This window comes from Tachypleus tridentatus, chromosome 1 (assembly GCF_004210375.1).
Source record: "Tachypleus tridentatus isolate NWPU-2018 chromosome 1, ASM421037v1, whole genome shotgun sequence".
In the NCBI taxonomy this organism is placed as follows: Eukaryota; Metazoa; Arthropoda; class Merostomata; order Xiphosura; family Limulidae; genus Tachypleus; species Tachypleus tridentatus.
The window spans coordinates 93,278,974-93,297,655 of NC_134825.1; the positions used below are offsets into that span (position 1 = coordinate 93,278,974).

At 29.6% G+C, this 18,682-nt stretch overlaps 1 protein-coding gene across 6 annotated transcripts in view; it reads right to left on the reverse strand.

Annotated features, from left to right (window-relative positions):
- LOC143255631 (alpha-actinin-like) overlaps nucleotides 1–18,682 on the reverse strand; it is a 110,774-nt gene that overhangs the window by 14,351 nt on the left and 77,741 nt on the right. For all 6 annotated transcript variants that reach the window (XM_076511629.1, XM_076511604.1, XM_076511639.1 and 3 more), the window contains exons 14-20: nucleotides 14,969–15,077; nucleotides 14,554–14,616; nucleotides 13,073–13,150; nucleotides 8,978–9,136; nucleotides 6,172–6,256; nucleotides 4,753–4,952; nucleotides 3,447–3,500 (exon numbers count right to left, since the gene is read on the reverse strand). In XM_076511629.1, coding sequence (XP_076367744.1) covers nucleotides 3,447–3,500; nucleotides 4,753–4,952; nucleotides 6,172–6,256; nucleotides 8,978–9,136; nucleotides 13,073–13,150; nucleotides 14,554–14,616; nucleotides 14,969–15,077 — 748 coding nt within the window. The remainder of the gene's footprint in view (nucleotides 1–3,446; nucleotides 3,501–4,752; nucleotides 4,953–6,171; nucleotides 6,257–8,977; nucleotides 9,137–13,072; nucleotides 13,151–14,553; nucleotides 14,617–14,968; nucleotides 15,078–18,682) is intronic.

Consider the following 18,682-nt stretch of genomic DNA (forward strand, 5'->3'; position numbering starts at 1 on the left):
TACTCCTTCCCTATGATGAACTAGCGCTTGTCATGGCACCACCTATCATCTTTGATAGCAACAAATGCCTGTTTGTCATGACAAATTATTATCACTGATTATTTATGGTTGTATTTTTTCTAAAGTGAGCTATGGCACCACAACTTGAGTTTTTTAAGTAATGGCTGTAAATAGTAAGGATGTCATATCAAATTAGCTAATGGTTAGCTTTAAGAGGCAGAAACTAATACTCATAGTACCACATCTGGTGAAATTAGTTTTTAGACAGTTTTGAATTTTAAGGGAAATCACAGTTTACTTTTTAGTTGTTTTTCTTGCTATATAGCCATCAAAGTTTGATATTGAAATAGAAATTAGATAGCAGAAGTGAATCTACTGTGGATAAAACTGATGAAAGTTTGACGTTGAAAGTGAGTCATTTAGTGCTGATGAAATTTAGCCCTTACAAATGTCTGCTGGTTGGATTCATGTGCCTAACATTTTTGTAGATAAAAGACCAAGTTCAGAGGCAAACTTAATGTGTAGCTTTTTGGGAGTCAACTCTGCTCTAGACTTCACTGAAAACATGAGTGTTTTTGATAAGTTCAAGAAGTTTATGACACCTGATGTTATAAGCTATATTGTGTTCTACATGAAGGATAAAACCAAATTTTGTTTTAATGCAGATTCATGAAAAAGAGAATTATAAATTGCATATGGTGGAAATATGTCAATGTGACATTACACCTTTTTAGCTTTGTATTTTTATACAAGAATTTGTAAATATAGTGAAATAAACCAGATGTTCATTTTTTTTGCATAATAATCATGAGCAAAGAATAATCATGAGCAGCATAATGAAATTCTGTGAGTTAATAAAGTTAGTGACATAAAAAAATGCCCCTTGTACGTGCTTAGATGCACTGTGTGACATGTTGATCACTACTTTAATGAAACATGTTGATGCAGGTGAGCATATTTCCATTAAGCCTTGGTGCTGTGAAAGAGACGTCTCAACTTTTGTCAGTTTATAAAAGCCAAATGAGCAAAGTTTAGAATAAAACTGTTTGTTATGTGCAACAGTGAAAAAATGAAATTGCTACAACTATAATTTTAGTGGATACATGGTAAAGAACTCAGACATTCCTGATGCTAACCAGTCTTCCTCTATTAAATGAATAGTCATTTATTTGGCACAGTCTGTTCTGGATCAACGACGTTGTATCTTTGTAGATAACTTGTACACAAGTTCATGTTTGGTCTTATTTTTGGATTCCTGCAAGACAATGATAACAGCAACTATTCATCCAAACAGGGGTCTTTCGAAGGAGTTCAAAGAAAAGTGCCTACAGTGCTGTGAGGCAGCATTTGCAAGGAAAGACATAGCCTCATTGGTAAAGTTGGAGGACAAGAAAACAATAAATGTGATAACCACAAAATATACAGCTGGAATGAATGAACAAGATAAAACCTATTTTGAAGGAATCCATAAATTCTACCAGAAGCCATATAATATATATAAAAAAAAAAATTATAATTTGTACATGGGAGGAGTAGATATGGCAGATCAGCTGTTAGAAAAACCTTATGACCCAACTTGGAGATCACATGCATGATTCAAAAAGTCATGCCTTCACTTGCTTTTGAGAATGGTGCTGAATAGCTACCTTGTATGTAGAAAGATAGTTGACAAAAGTATGAAATTCAAATATTACATTGTAAAGAGCAGTGAGAAAATTGAAAAATATGTGGCAAGCAATTTTCACTCAGGATGAAAGAGGGTCAATATCCTTAAGTTCCCTGGCAGTTGAGTGTCATGCCCAATAAAATAGTGTAGCATTTGCTATTTTAAAAGGCAGAATGCAAGAAAATGTTGCATAGGCTGTGCAGAAAGCCAAACTTGTGTTCTCTTAACTATTTGCAAGCATGGCATAATAAGGAGGATTCGTCTTCTACTTAGGTATGCATTCTATATTATTGTTCATACATATGTACATGTACATTTTTGATCACATTTTGGTAAGAATCTAATTCAAAATGTGAAGATAATATGAAAATACAAAATAAATAACAGTTGCTTAAAAACTCATGTATAGCATCATATTGCCTTTCCAAAGCTGGGTGGTAGGGGTTAATAACCACATAAGACATAATAATAGAAGTCACTCCCCACAAATGAAGAAACAATACCATTGTGTTATGTGTGATAACTTGATCTTTTACCATATCATAACACATGTACACATACATTTCAATTAGGCATTTAAAAATTGTCAATACCCTCTGTTCAGGCATCATCTACTGCTTATGTCAGTCATGAAATTTTAGTGACTTACTTTCAAAATTGAATTAAACTACTTTTTGTTTAAGTTCTAACAATTTGTATTGCATAAAATTGTAGCTAGTAATCCACATTTTAATAATATATAACTTTCAAGTTCTTAATCCTGACTTTCCCTTAGTGTGAAAAATGTGACACATTTTCTCTAAGCATGGGGTTTTCTCGATTTAATTCATCTCCCCTCCAATAATTACAAAATATAATGCAAATTACTGACTATAAAATTGTCATTGCTCAAACAAACCATAATTTCTACAGTCTTCAATCTTGTTTGGTTATAGTGCCATCAAATAGAAAATCAGAACCCTTTGCCACACGCACATCCTCTCTTTTACTCTAATATTATGCATAATCAATGTTATCATCCTATATTCTTTGGTGCATTATTTAATTAAATAAAAATAATTTAGTATGTTACTACCATTAGTACAAAATAGTGTTAAGTATCAGTGGCAGTAAACAGAAAAAGAAAAGAAGAGATGACCTCGGTAAGTACTTTATTTCTTTTTTTCTATGTTTATTCTTTATTTATCATTCAAGTATAAATAGATTTATTATACTGTTATGAGTTTGGAGTTACTTAGGATAACAAATGTAGCTTCATGTTAAAATCTGAAGTCATTCTAGAAATAAAAAAAGGGTAACTTAGATTTATTTCGATTTTTTCGGCAGTTACAAGGTTAGTCAAATTTACCCATCTTGTAGAGAGTTAGGATAGAGAAAATTTTAAGTTTTACTGAAAATACATTTGAAATGTATTTAGAAATTTGAGATTTTTGAGGTAAAGGAAAATATTTTTAATCTTGATATGAAAATCACTTTGCATGCAGACTAGAAAAAATATTCAATATAATAATTTTTGTTAGTTTACTACAAATACTTCACTAAAACATGATTTTTTTGTATCTGAAAGAGCAGTAATGTAAAAGGTTTTTTAGAAGTAATGTCGTTTAATATATAATTTTTATTTTGGAAAAATAACATGGATAAGTGCCATAAGTTTTAAATTTAAACATATTGTTCAAAATTAGATGAAATATGATGAATAACATACTACCACAAGTTTTAAATCTTCAAATGTTGTCTGAGATATAAATGTTCACAACTATATGAATTATAAACATACCTCCATCGTATACTGGGTGTATGTGTTCTCAAAAATCATAGATTCTTGTACTTCCTGTGAAAATAAAATTTTTTGTCTTTATAACCAGTACTTTAAAACCTCTTAGACAAAGAATAATATTTTCAAAGGTTACATATTTTTTAAATGTCCTTAGAAAACAGAAATTTTGTGAAAAGTTTTTAAAACACAGAGAAACTGAATACTGTACAATAAAAAAGTGGCTAATTTTACTGCAGAAGCAAACAGTATTTGAGTATTTAAATTTATTTCAATCTTTAATAACCCTAAACATTTTATAGGCTAGAGTACTTCAAGTTCCAATTTCATCTTTCACTTTCCTTCTTTATACCTGTCTCAAACCTTAAAAATACTTAAAAGTTAGTGATTAAAAGATCAAAACATCTAATAGTAGAAGACAGCATTTTATATTGCATAAAATGATTTACTCTTGAGCACCATGTACAGATGATGCATCTCAACATTATGGTCAATTATTAGAAATGCATTGTTATAATTTATATTTCTCCCATTTATTTTACATAAACATTTATTTCTTCTAATTTAAATGCTTTATAAAACATGATTTTATTTGTTCCTATAACAATACTAGATATTTAGTTTACACAGAACAGTGTTAGAACAAATGCTTTTTATATCATACTGTATATATATATATATAGCATATATTCAAATCAATTATAATTTTTTTCAATCCAATAAATTCTCTATTGTTCTATTTAATACAATTTCTACTTTTCAAAACTTAAATTAAAAAAATATTTTCACATGTATGACAAAAGTAAGAAAATGTTTACTTTTATAGGACATAGATGCCTGTATATATTTGTATCTAATGATATTTCATTCATGACAGGAATGTAATTTACCATCCATGTTTATAAAACAATAATACACAACCTAAGCTATAATTATTTTAAATAATTTATATCATTAAATTTGTACAATGTAAACATGTCATACCCATACTTTACAACCTACTACTACTATGCATATTTCACGTACTTTTAAACATGATGACACTCAGCATTCAATTTATACCATGCCAATTTCTATGCTAGTCTGCACTGTTCACTACATAACTTTCCCATTCAGATGCTAACATGATAACCATTCCTTTAACATTTTACTACCTCAGCTAAAGAAATCCAGCAATCCATATGCTTTGGAGGATTGAATTTTCAAAGATGAAATGTATTTATATTATCAAACTTACTAAATAAAAATTATAAAATTCATACCAATAATACTGCATTACTAAGACTATTTTGAACTTTACATTTTATACCTGATGACATTTTTCAAGCTCATCCATATGAGGCTGATACTGTTCTACAGCTTGTTCAAGCTGTTGGAGTTTGTTTAGCTGATCTTCCAACACTCCTTGCATACCCATACCTAAAGCTGCCACACAGTCCATCTGGCCCTCAATCCACGGCCCTACCACATTAGCCTTCTCTGCAAACTTGCATCTCAACCTTTCATTGGCTGCAGAATAAGTTAAAGTCTAAAAATTTGTTTATTTGAAAATTATTCTTGCACATGATTGATACAGACCAGATTATTATTTTCCCAGGATATTTACATATTTCAAAGAGTACTTTTGCTTAAATAACTTTGTATCTTCTCTTACAACATTAATGAAACTTATACAAAACAAACCATTATGGTGCATTGTCTTCAAGCTATAAGATGACTGTCCACACTATATCTGGATCTGACTTTATTCTCTTACACACAATTTCATATAATAACAAAATGGCAATAACATAATCAAGAAAACAGACGTGTTAATTGCATCTTAACCAATATATAAAAGGTTTCAAAGACCATAAATTATGTGGTACACAATAGATTCAGAAGCTGTAATATTTTAATAATAAATCTGAGACATGAATTTTTGACAATAAAGAAAATTTTAAAAGTGAATATTTTAAGCAAAACAGTCTGTACTTTTTGAGCATTTGAGTGCAACAGTGTTAGTTCATAGAAATTTTTATGGTCAGACAGACTTTAACCTTTTTTGAGAAATTTAGACAAATATTGGCAAACATCAAGGAGGTTTTTTTGGTAAGTCTTAAAATACGTTACACAAAAAATAGAGAAACTAACAAATAAAACATCAGAATGTATCTGAGAATGGTTCGTATGGGTATTAATACTTTTATTGATAAGCAGAGAACATCAAGCTATAGGAAGGTCGAAACATTGTTCTCTGCTTATCAATAAAAGTGCTAATACCCATACCAGCCATTCTGAGATACCTTTTTATTTCAAGTGGGTTTCTTGTCATTAGGAAAACAACAAAGTGTTCTTATTATTAAAAAAAAAGACATTTAAAAAAAGTTTATATATATATATATATACACACACATGTCATATTTTGGCTATCAATATCTCTAGTAGTTTATGAGATCATATTGTATCTTGAAGGATTTTAGTACAGCTAATTGCAGCTGCTACTTCTGGTTTATATCAGTTGTAAGTATAAAATAGCACATTGAGTACTAAAGACATTTTTGTATGACTATTTCTCCTTATCCACTATAAGTTTATTCCCTTATACTACAATGTTATGGTTGGTACTGTTGTAAATAATTTTTCTGATGTTAATTCTCCTTTTAAGAACATAATTACAGTTTATAAACCTCATGAGTTATCAAACTGCTTTACTAGAAGGTAACAGCAACTAACAACTAAAGGATACATTGTTGTCGTAACAATTCTGTTTCAAGCACTTGGTCTCTCTTTGGCACAAGTTCTTTTACCTCTAACCATTTCTCTGTTAATTCCTGATATCAGAGAAAACATGAAATAAGAATAATTAACATCTTGTGAAAAATAAACTGGAAACCTTCGTCTTGCAAAGGTAAAAATTATATAGTACTTATAAGAATTATTTAATAGTCATATATCCTAACACAGTACTCTAGATTTATTTATATTACAAAAGTTTATTTATCGATAAATACATACAATTCATACTACGGTATGCACAACTATTAAACCAATAAACAAGTCCATATATATTGATGTTAAACGCTTCATTGAAATAAAAAAACTGTAATGTAAAGACCAAAGCAATGTACAATTTAAAAACAACCTAAAAGGTTTTGTTTGTTTATGGTAAAGTTAGTAATGCTATATGCAGCTGTTAGGACTGATAGATAAGTGGAACTTTCTAATCAATTAATTGTCAAATTTTTTAACATACTACATTCAACTATTCAATTATCTTTATAAGACTTCAGTAGTTGTAATAATTGAAAACATAAATCAATTATGTTGAAAAACCTTGAATTATTAAAAAAAATGTGTGAAATCACAATGAAATATTTTTGATTGTTTTGATACATAGAAAAATTTTAAACATTAATTTTAATTACTGTAAGTAATATTAAGTCTCTCATTACAGGCTTGGTCCCATGAATTGACCTCAATCATTTTGTGCTTGTTATAGTTTTCATGAGATAACTTTTAATGCAGTATATTCATCTTCACAAAATTGTGCAGATTATTAGTAAATAGTACAAATCTTTCTTGTAGAAAAATCATATTTTCAAAATTAAGTATTAAGATTTACTTTCAATAATGATTTGTATGTACATTTTTTCCTTTTTGAATGTTGGCTATCCAACAAACAAAGTGATTTTGATTTTAAGATTAAAATAACTTCAATGCATCAGAAAATTGTGGCATTTCACATGAAAAGTGTTTATACCTCCAGATAATTATCAAACTTTTTAAAGAAGAACTTTACATTTTATCTGTTGTTTTCACTATGGTATGGGTTTGGCCAATATGACTGACCTTGTAACTATCATAAAATGTTAGGAAATATATATATAAGTTATGCTTTTTAGCTCTAGAATTACAACAGGAAACCATAAATATTTAGTCTAAATAGGTTAAATCTTATTATTTACTTATTATTTAGTGACTTTTCAACCATATCTAGCTCATAGAAGTTTCAATGATGTGGCACATGTAAACTCAAGTTTACTGTATCCAACAGTATAAAACGAGCTTTATTCTAGTTGACGAGTATTTTGTAAAATACAGTCACATTTTGCTTATAATACATTACATACATATACATATTTTTACTATTTACAAATACATTCTTAAAAGTCACTTATTTTCTTAATGTATAGAACAGTATATAAAGAAATATAGAAAAGAATCTCTACTACTTACAATTGTAAAAGGTTTTTACTTGCTTGCTGTATCTTGCATGCTAAGCTTTGCTAACTTTTTTACATAAATGATGTAAAATATAATTTTTTTTTAAGGTTCTATATATGCATTTTTAAATAATAATAAAAATTTCAGTCTTGTACAACTACACTGTAATTTATCAGGTTTACTAAACTAAGTATATGGGATTGAAAAGAAAGTTTTTGAATAACATTTTACTTACCCTTTTTTCCGAGATATGAGATAAAAGAAATAATATTGGAAAATTCCCACCTTTAAGAGGCTGAGAAAACCATATGTGGGAAATTCTGAGCTCTTGACTAGTTATAAACACATGATAGGGCAAAACAAGTTTACGTAAGCAAGTATTTCCAAAAATGGAAGAGATAGATGAAGCCACTGTGTTTGGTTCACTAAATATAACACTATCTCAGCAAACAGAAAAGATAAAGTTCTTATTTTATGTTTTAGCTTATCAATATCTGTAACTGTAAGAAAATACAGGCTTTGTATTCAGACATTACACGCATTTAATTTAAACAAAAGCTGCCTTCAACATACCACAACACAAAAATTGATATTTAGGATTGTTTTTTAACATTTAAGTTATAATCTACAATGTCATAGCAAAGTATCAACATACATTTATAAATTAGTAGTTCAATAAAATTTTGAAACCAAGTCTACGAACATTAAGACATACCCTTTGATCCCTGATCACACAAAAACCTGTAGGGATAGAATTAATCAATGATCATAGGTAACTTATTATATTGATTAATTGCCTAACTCTAGTTGCCATTCTTCCCAGTTAACTCTTGGACTACTCCTTTATTAATGAATAGTTGGATTGACCATAACATTATAAAGCCCCTGTGGCTGAAAGGGTGAACATGTTTGGCACATGTTTCAATCTTGCATTCCACATATTGAGTTGAACACTATCCACTGGGTCATGCCATGCCACAAAAAAGGATAAATATCAATGTGAGTATATAATAGCATAATGAAGTCTAAGACACAGGCCTCATTATTTTAAATCAAAAATAAAAAGTTCTATTTTTTAAAAAAAGCACTATATTTCAATATAACCATTATGACTGACATGCACTATAAAAGCAAATAACAAAAGTGTTCAACTGCATGTTCTAGATTTATAGTGATAACTTCTGTATATGACTATTAAAGGAAACCTACAAGATAAGAAATAAACAGCTGATGTATTTTCTATAACTACATAATCTCAATTTTAAGTAAAAACAACAACATAAAATGTATTTTTTCATCATGTAAAAATTCTCATAACACAAACTCACAACAGTTGTCAAGGCTGTGTATGGGTTATCAATACCACCAGGAACCTGATATTTGCTTGCTATATTTTCAACTTCTTCTGTCAGCCCCACTATGGATTGGTGTTCTCTATCAGCATCTCCAAGTGTCTGCTTAAATTGTTCATGGGCATCTATTAATCCCTAAAAGTATAAAAATCAGATCATAGATAAACATTTCACAAACAGGTAGTCTGATGAATTGGTAGAACCAAGTCATTATTTTTCAATTACCATATTGCCCATAATTACCCCTCCAGTATTTTTATAAAGCTTACCTTCTGTGACAGTAATCCAACATATAATCCACTTTCATTACAGTACTTTTGATATGAAAAACAAAAGAAGAAGAAAATATGCATTCACACACTTGTTGGCACTGAAATAAGAAAATCCAGAACTGCATAGGTAACGTAATTAGCATTTTCCACCCCTTGCAGTTTGCAAAACCTCTGGGGTGTGAATTACAGGCAATACAGTAAGTACAAATTTAATAAGAAAATAAAAAGTAATACTTGCAAGTATTTAATACATTTATTTATGGACCAAAAATAAATTATATTAAACTTTAATGTACTGTGAAATACAAATAAATCTACAAACTACAAAGCTATTCATTGTGACTTGCATAGACAGAATAGATTACCACAGCAGGACCTGTTCATGCATTTTCAAAGTTTTTGTTTCATAATGTTCAAAATAATAAGAAAAGTCAAGAATTATTAGGTTATTTTGATATTTGTAACACTTTTTGTCTGAATTTAGAACAAAGGTGACTTCAACATCTTGGCAAGTTACTTCTAATAATTCTAAATAAATGACATAAAATAACATTGTATAAAAACAATCATATAAGAAAGTAATACATTTTAAATTCAATAACTAATTATCAAACATCTCCTACACATTTCAGTATTTGTCAGATTTATACACACATTTAATCTTTTCAATTAAATATTCATTATAGATATTTTGGAATCTCAGAAAGACAAAAAACTGCAACTGCAATTTTTCAGTAATTGCTGTACAAATTATCAATACAACTACTTTATCTCCATAAAAACTGAAAGAAAGAATGTGTGACAGAGTGAAAACTGCATTTTTAGTGACACTTCATTGATGATTTAATGTATCTACTACTAACTTAAAGTTTCAAAGTGCAATAACTGAATCATATTTCTGTTCTTTGTGTGTAGAATATGTAGTCTTTTTCTGATTCAAATGCTTTGAAATTTCAACATATTATGAAATAAATTTGACATCTGATTAATCTTACTATTTTTCATTTTTTGTTTTTACATGTATTATATTTTCTCAGCTACAATTTATGAGTAAACTTGACCACCAAAAGGCAGTGAGAGAATTTTCTACTTACACATGATAGTAGTATGCTAGCCTACCAACACAGTTTCTACTATGGCTAACTCTTGCCTTCAATTATTGCTCTATTTACAACAGTTAAATAACCAGCACTGCAAGACCAGATTTCCATGTATTTTACATTCTTTTAAACTTACTATTAAATTAATAATTTCAGAAGAAGGGTTTTAATTTTTTTGTCACCCCATCTGATTGATCTAGCATTCACTCAGCATTAAGACAAAAATAATGGGGAAATTTTTCTAAATTCATAGTTGAAGAAAAATTAAACTGAAATAATAGGTTTACAACAGAAAAATGTCAACTTTTATTTTAGTAGCATGTATGTATTTGTATTTACTGATGTACCAAGAACATTTTTATGTTAATTATCAGAGGTCTGCTACTGGAACTGTAAGAAAGGGTAAGATAAGACATGTTTACAAGTACCTGGAACTATGAATTACTGGTGAGCATTTTGACCATAACCTAAAAATTTAACTTACAATAAAGTATACAGTAGTAGTGTGCATAAATTCTACTAGCAGTCTCATGGATAGCCTTTTGGTTTCTGAAGTAAGTATAGACTACTTATACCTAACAAAAAATGATGGCAAGTAAAAAAAAAAGAAAAGTTTTAATAACATAGATTATTTATGTAAGTTTTTTTGTACAGATTTCAATAACAATTCATATATTATTTAAAATTAAGACATGCATTTTTGCTTTGTTTCTTTTACAAACACAAATATGAAAAATGAGACATCTACACTGTGCTTACTCTATGGATCAAACCTCAAATTTTGGCATTATACATCATTAAATTTAATGCCGAGTCACTTAAGGGGTTACAAACACCTCTAACTACATTTTTAAGCATAAAGAAATAGCAAATTCAAAAAGAAAACAATTTGAGATTGAAGTGCTTTTGTAAAATATATACTGGTATTCTTTGTTATATCAGAAATGAAAACATCCTTGATGACAAGAAACCCTTTTTGAAATAAAAATGTATCTCAGAGTGGTTCGTATGGGTACTAACACTTTTATTGATAAGAAGAGAACAATGTTTTAACCTTCCTAGGTCATCTTCAGGTTAAGAAAGGTTCTTAAGGTCAAAACATTGTTCTCTCCTTATGAATAAAAGTTTTAATACCCATACCAGCCATTCTGAGATACAGAAATGAAAACACTTTTCACTGACAGCTGTTATTCCTCTTTCTACATAGTGCAATTTTCCTTCTTTCAGGATAGTGATTAAAATGCAGTAAGTCTTATACACGACCTTTACATTCAAAGAAAACAAAGTGAGGAAAGAGGATAAAAAGGGATAATAATTAAAAATTTGAAAAGTTAAAATAAGAATACCTTTCAAGTGTTACTACTTAAGGCTGTAAAGTACAATGGTATCTATAATAAAATACATAAACAAGTATACAAAAACAATTTTAGTTCAACATTTCTATTGGACTGACAAGAGTATTCAGCTTGAAAGTTATTATTTAGTTTATTTGGTGATTTAATTTTCAATGATTATTTGATTTTCATGACAACTTTCATTTAGTAATTCTATACAAGTCGAATGTTGTGTGCATAGTTTAATTGTACTAGGCTTTTATAATATTGTTGATATCATTTTACTTAAAGCTTCTAAGTTTTCTCATTATATGCAATACTTTTATTCCTAGAGGGCTAGATATTTCTAGATTTTTCTGTTGCACATTATACATGTGCAGATACATGTGCAATAAGAAATTAAGTTACTTAAAGCGAAGTTAGACTGTATCAGCTTAGCAATAATGGATGACTTCTAAAGTGAGTTTCACAGTTTATATTATAACAACAGAGACAAAGGAAAATAATTTGTCTTGTCAAATGGTGTTCTAAAGTAATTGACCTCACCTATGTAGATTGACACAAAGGAGACAATTATTTAAAGCTCTGGAAACAATTGTGGTAACTAAGAGTGTATAGTGATGACTTTTAAAATGTTATGTTTACAAACTGTATTGTAATAACAGAGTAAATAAGAAGAATTTGTCTTGTCATTTTGGTTCTGAAGTATCTGAAACAGCCTGTATGTACTTTTAATGTAAACAAGAATTATTTAAAGGTCTGGATAGAATTGTGGTAACACACGGGGTAATTGTAAGTGACTTTATCATTGACTGCATTCTGATAATACAGTAAGGAAGAAATTGTTCATCTTGTCAGTCTGGTTCTAATGTAACTGAACAAGTTGGTGTGGACTTTGACAAAAGAGTCAATTATTTAAAGCTCTGGATACAAATGTAATAACCAACAATATAAAGAATTTTTGTAGATATGTTTGACTTGTTTTGAGTATATTATTTTAAAACAAGTGGATTGTGTGCTGTCTGTTTGAAATTTATTGCTAACAAGTCACAAACATCTACTGCAAAGAATCCAGCCTAATATAAAACTTTATACTTTGAAATACTGGTGTTTAAATTTTATATTTGCATTAATTAATTGTACACACAATCACAAGAAGAACTACTGGCTCAAAGTTACAATAATATATGAGTTTTAAATTTACAATCTACAATGAAACATGTAGTAATCTAAGAAATCTAAACCTTCTATAAGTTATATTTGCAGTAAAAATACACACCTCTAAATATTTCAAATGTATCTCAAATATAAAGCAATATTATGCCAAGTATGATTTATACAACTAATAATAATTTCTACCATTACCTGAATCTCATCCATTGTATGTACTATAAACATATCCACCAGATCTTCTCTAGCACCATCTAACCAATTGTTGAAAGGCTTTAAAGACAAAAACATGAAGTCAGAAACATATAACCAAACTGCTCGTAACCAATGTTCCCTCTAAATCTTTTTTTTGTCCAGAGCAGGCTACAGAGTGTACTGTACACTAGTTTATTTGTTCTCTTTAGGAGTCTTCTTATGTTGAATTAAGTCACTGTCATGTTACTGGAATTATATGAATGCCTTGATCAAAAGGTGCACAGATGGCGATGAGAATGTTGTAAAACTTAAATTAAGCCACCAAATAAAGACAAAAATACCTGCATATTCTGTAGCTGTCAATGGAAGCACAAACTTATCAGCTCAATAATTGCTGTTTACCCACCTGGAGATTCCACCTATAAAGCAACTGACAGTTTCCTTCCCTATTTGGAAAGGAAACTTATAAAAATGTATGTTTTTAATTTGTATAAATAAATTTACTGTGAGTGAAAAGATTTATATATAAATAAAAAACATATTATTCCAATGAGGAAAATACAGATACTATACGTGTAATTACACAGAAAGCTGTCAGGCACTAAAATGTTATCAACCATCAAACTGCTTCATCTGATGTTGCATTTTAAATTCTTTCAACTGACCAAAGCTAACACTTGTGCCAAACTCTAAACTATTCTCAACTAAAAGAGCTACAACTAGAGGAGAAATTGCATGCTTTCTGACACACATCACACATATCAGTTTGTTGTGTGGCTGGAAAGTTTATAGAGAACACTGCTCATAGTAGTTCTTTGTATATCTAGTCTATTTACATCAAAAATTCAAAACATTTGATAAGTTTTAAACAATGGTGAAAGATATGTTGGATTTAATACTTGTAGACTTAAGGAGAAAGAGTAATTAATAATATATTATAGCTGTTTATGCAATTACTATACTTTAATTTGTATTGAATTTTATCATACAAAGGTACAGGTATTGTACAAGCAATGGAAAGAATCAAATGAAGCAAGAAGTGTAACAGCATATATACCAGAAAGAAGAGGTTCAAACAATAAGTTCTTTAATAAGGTAATACTTCTCAATTTGACATTCCTTCACTGCATCATTATTAAAAAATACTGATTACTATTAACCTTCCAAGAATATCTGAACTAACATTATTACCTTGGATTTAAATTTGTTCTATCCTAATAAATACAGTTAAATGAATAAATGAAGATACAGATATCATGAAAACAATCTACTCATGAAAGTCTAGTTAGTTATAAAACTGCCAGACAAAAAAATTGTTTTAAATTTTTCATAATCTATTACAAGTTATTGTAAAGTATAATTAAAAATTAGCACTTTCCACTTATTTCAGGGCTAAAACTTCAATTTTACAGCAAAAATTTAATACACACATAAGGTTAATATGTAGTATAACAACAATAAAAAAAATATTTGATACTAACAGCTGCTCTCTTGGCAAATTCAAGGTGTAGTTGATCTATTTTTTCCAGTACAGTTTCTGCTTCCTACAAATGATATAAATATTTCATTAAGTAACAACTAGAACATTTTGGATCATGGTACTATGAATTAACACCAGCATGAAAATAACCAAAATACAAATAAATAACTACACAAAACATAAAAAGTTATGTTAGAAGTACAAACTACACAAATGTTAAAAAACATAAACAAACAAGTTTCTATAAAAGCTATGCAACACATAAATTGTAATTTTCTGACACTATCAGGAAGAAATTAAACACCTAAGAGAAGGAAATACCAGTTGAAAAAATCAACCATTTGAGGTGTTTTTGAATTAGCACTCAACTAACAGGAATTTAATAAAAGTATATAGCTGCAACTACTAATGTTTACCTTCAAAGCATAACTTCGTTTCTGCGTCAATGTCCCTAGTTTATCCCATTGTTTGCATATATTTTGACATCTTGTGTTTATAGTGGCTAAGTCATGGTAATCCAAGGCACTGAAATAATAATACATAATACAGTAGCTTTAAAGTTGGAAAAAACAGTTTTCAATGATGAATTGATTTAACCTTTGTGATTGTTTTTTTAGCATCTTTAATTTTGAATACATGCAAGACTATGACAAACAGATTTTATCACCAAAATAAAATCTTAACAAGCAAAATCATGTTGTCTGATTCAGCACATAAAAAAAAGTAGAATCTGAATTTTCTAATGGTACTGAAGTTCTTAACCCTGTTGATATGATAGGATCAAAGTGTGCATGTTATGACTTTATGTTATAGACTTACATTATAAATCTAATTAAACAGCTTTATTATCAAAGAAAGTCAATACACTGAACATCAAAATATAGTTTATAGTTCAAATTTATATATATATACAAATTTTAATTTTTTAGATTTAAAGGGAAATGCTGATATAAATTTTCAATATGCAGCTCTTTAAACACATGATTTTATAGTGCTTTGATTTCTAATTTACAGAATTTTTATTCTATTACAAGCACTTTAGGTTGTTCAAATGATTAAAAACATGTTCTATGTGTATTGACAATAGAGAATGTAAATTTTCAACCTTTTATCTCCTTGCTTTAGTGAGATATCACAACAAATCTTCTACCCACATTGACACACTCCTCTCAAACAATCTGCTTTTTAAGAACATCTATAATTCTCTCTTACATTACTACTGGTCATGTTTATAATCAAAAGACATTATTTTTCCATTTCAAGATCACTGCCATCCTTTTGAATTTTTCACCATCACACATTATTAGTCCAGAATAAGTGTCTAATCTCTGTGTGGTGTAAAAAAAACAGTTTTTTGTCACAGTATTAACAATTTTTTAAACTTATCTGTGGCTTAATTTGAAAGCCAGTTAAATCATAACCATTTTGAACATTCTATTTCAGTAATCTAAGCATTATTTATGTTTTACAATTTATATTTGAAAGACATAAACATAACATAGTGATGCTTTCAAAAAAGAGGAAAAATAAGTGCTGCTCATTTTATATCAAAGATGTATTTTACTCTATAGTAAGATTTAACTACAATGTAAATATATAGAAATGAATAGATAAAATATAAACTTTCGCTGAAAAACCTTTTGATATTCATTTAAAGCATTCAAGAGGTTATGAATATTTGAAAACTGTCAAGTGAAAAGATATATTTATTCTAGCATGAAAATTACCTTCGACTGAGACTAAACACAGTTTAAGTCAGACTAACTCCATGAATTTATAGCTTGCTAAATTTCATGAAAATGTACTTATTCCTCAGTATTATACTTTCATGGTTACATGATTGTTACAATGTTGGCTAAAATAACTAAGCCTGTATGCAGAGATTTAAAAAATACAAAATGTACCAAGAAGCTTATGGTTTTAAGAGATGGTACTTAGTACTTTCATGAAGGTATTTGTACTCAAACCATATATATGAAATATAGTACATCAAAATAAATATATTACTCACTACGATGTTAAGTTACAAATTTTACAAATCACAAAAGAGGTGAAAGTTTTGAGTATGTGTGTGTGTATATGCACATTCACATAACTTCTATGCAGATATACTGAATACTTGTATAAACTTTTCATGCAATTAATCCTTGTACATAGAGTGACTACAAAGAAAAATTTCGTACTTAAATTGATTACAACGTAAAAACTACTTGTCCTATGAAAACTAAATTTTACAACAAAATTATTCATGGAAGTTTGTACATGGAATAAAATGTTTCAAAACCACAACATAATTTTTCTTGTAAATTAGCATCAATTTTGCATCTTCTTTTTTCATTTTAACAATAAAAGGTTGGTGATTTGAATAAAATGTGCTGTTAGTATACAGAATAGTTCAAGATTGGTTAGTTGGTTTGACATTTTATGGTGCAGAGCAATGAGGCTATCTATGCCAAACATTTGAAAAAAATTAAAATTAAAGTAAAATTATTAAAATTCATAAAAAGATATCAAGGAAAAGCAAGACAAAGTTTAATTTTTGAATGAAAAACATAATTAGCATTAAATCCAATTTTTACATAGTCTACAGCAGTAAGAAAAAACTATAGTAATACAAGTTGTAAAGCACTTTCTGTCACATAATTATAATAACCATAACTTGCAAGGAAAACTAAGAGATAAGTTCAAAAACCATAGTTAGTCACCTGAAGTTGGCCTTTCCAGTCCTGGTTTCAAGTAATTTGACATCGTGGCCATTTTATAATTTCAAATCGAACTAGATGTACTGTGATTCTTAAAAGGCAATTGCATTAAAAAAAGGTCTAATGTATAAATTAAAAACATAAAGGCCATTAATCATTCTAATGCCATTAAAAACTAAAAACATTTCCAAGGTAGACAGTGTCATCATCACCAGTAACTGTCTAACATAACAGATAAACCTTGGGACAAAACATGTTTAAAATGGTGCCACTGTTCAGAGTCGTGATGATGGCAAGACAGTAAAATGTGGCTTATTGTGATCTAAGTGTTACATAGACAACACATTGGTGCATCAGTCCCAGATAAAATAAAACCACGAGTTAAAAAACTGTGACCAATGTGTAGTCCAGTTAGAACAACTTCCTTTTTCCGATCCTTACGGAAGCAAGACAGCCAAAGTCTAATGGAAAGCTTCATTTGGAAAAGCTTGTTTTTACATTGCTCACTCCAAGTTAGCAGTCAACTGGCATGGAGCTGAGCCTTGAATACAGGACAATAGTTCATGTATGGAGCAGGCACAGCTGGAATAGTGCCAGAGCAGACCCGTTCCTGCAAAGAGCAATGGGGTCTGATATCCAGAAAAACTGGACAGAAGTAAATGTTAATGAGAAATGGGCAAATCAGTTTTGAATATTGGTGAGAACAGGGTGAGAATTAACATTAAGTGATTCCAGGGTCAGTAGAGAACTAAGCGAGTCAGTATAAATAGTGCAATTTGAGTACTGCTTAGCATCTATGTGATCCAGGGCAAGAGAAATGGTGTACAGTTCAGCAGTGAACACAGGAGTTGTAGAGGCGAGTCTGCACGCAACCACCAAACCACAACAAATCATGGCAGCCCACAGATCACCTGATTTTGAATCATCTGTATAGATAAGAATGGAAAGATGGTTCTATAGATGTTCAGCAAATAACAGACAATATTTCCAATCAGGAGTGTCTGCTTTTCTCAGATGACATAAAGATAGGTCACATTTGGAGACTGTAAGAAGCCATGGTGGGATGGGCTGACCAGTGGATACAGCAATGTTATCCAAGGACAGACCCAATTCATTCAACTGCTCTGAAAAAGCATGGCCCACTGAGGAAGGAAAACACAACAAGGTGGGATGCTTTGGTAAGGAACAAAGTTTTGAAGCATACAGTAAAGACAGTTGCAAATGGCGTTCATAAGACTGTGTATAAGCTCTGAACTGGGGAAGTGTGGAAAGTCCTGGTGCAGAGCTGAAGTCCCTGATAAAGAACGGGGTCCAGCATATTTAAGGCTGAGTTCCTGGCAGAGCTGTAGATCAGTGATCCAAAGTCTAGTTTTGATACATCCTTAGCAAAGAACATCAATCCACTTCCTAAGTGGTGAAAGAGATGAC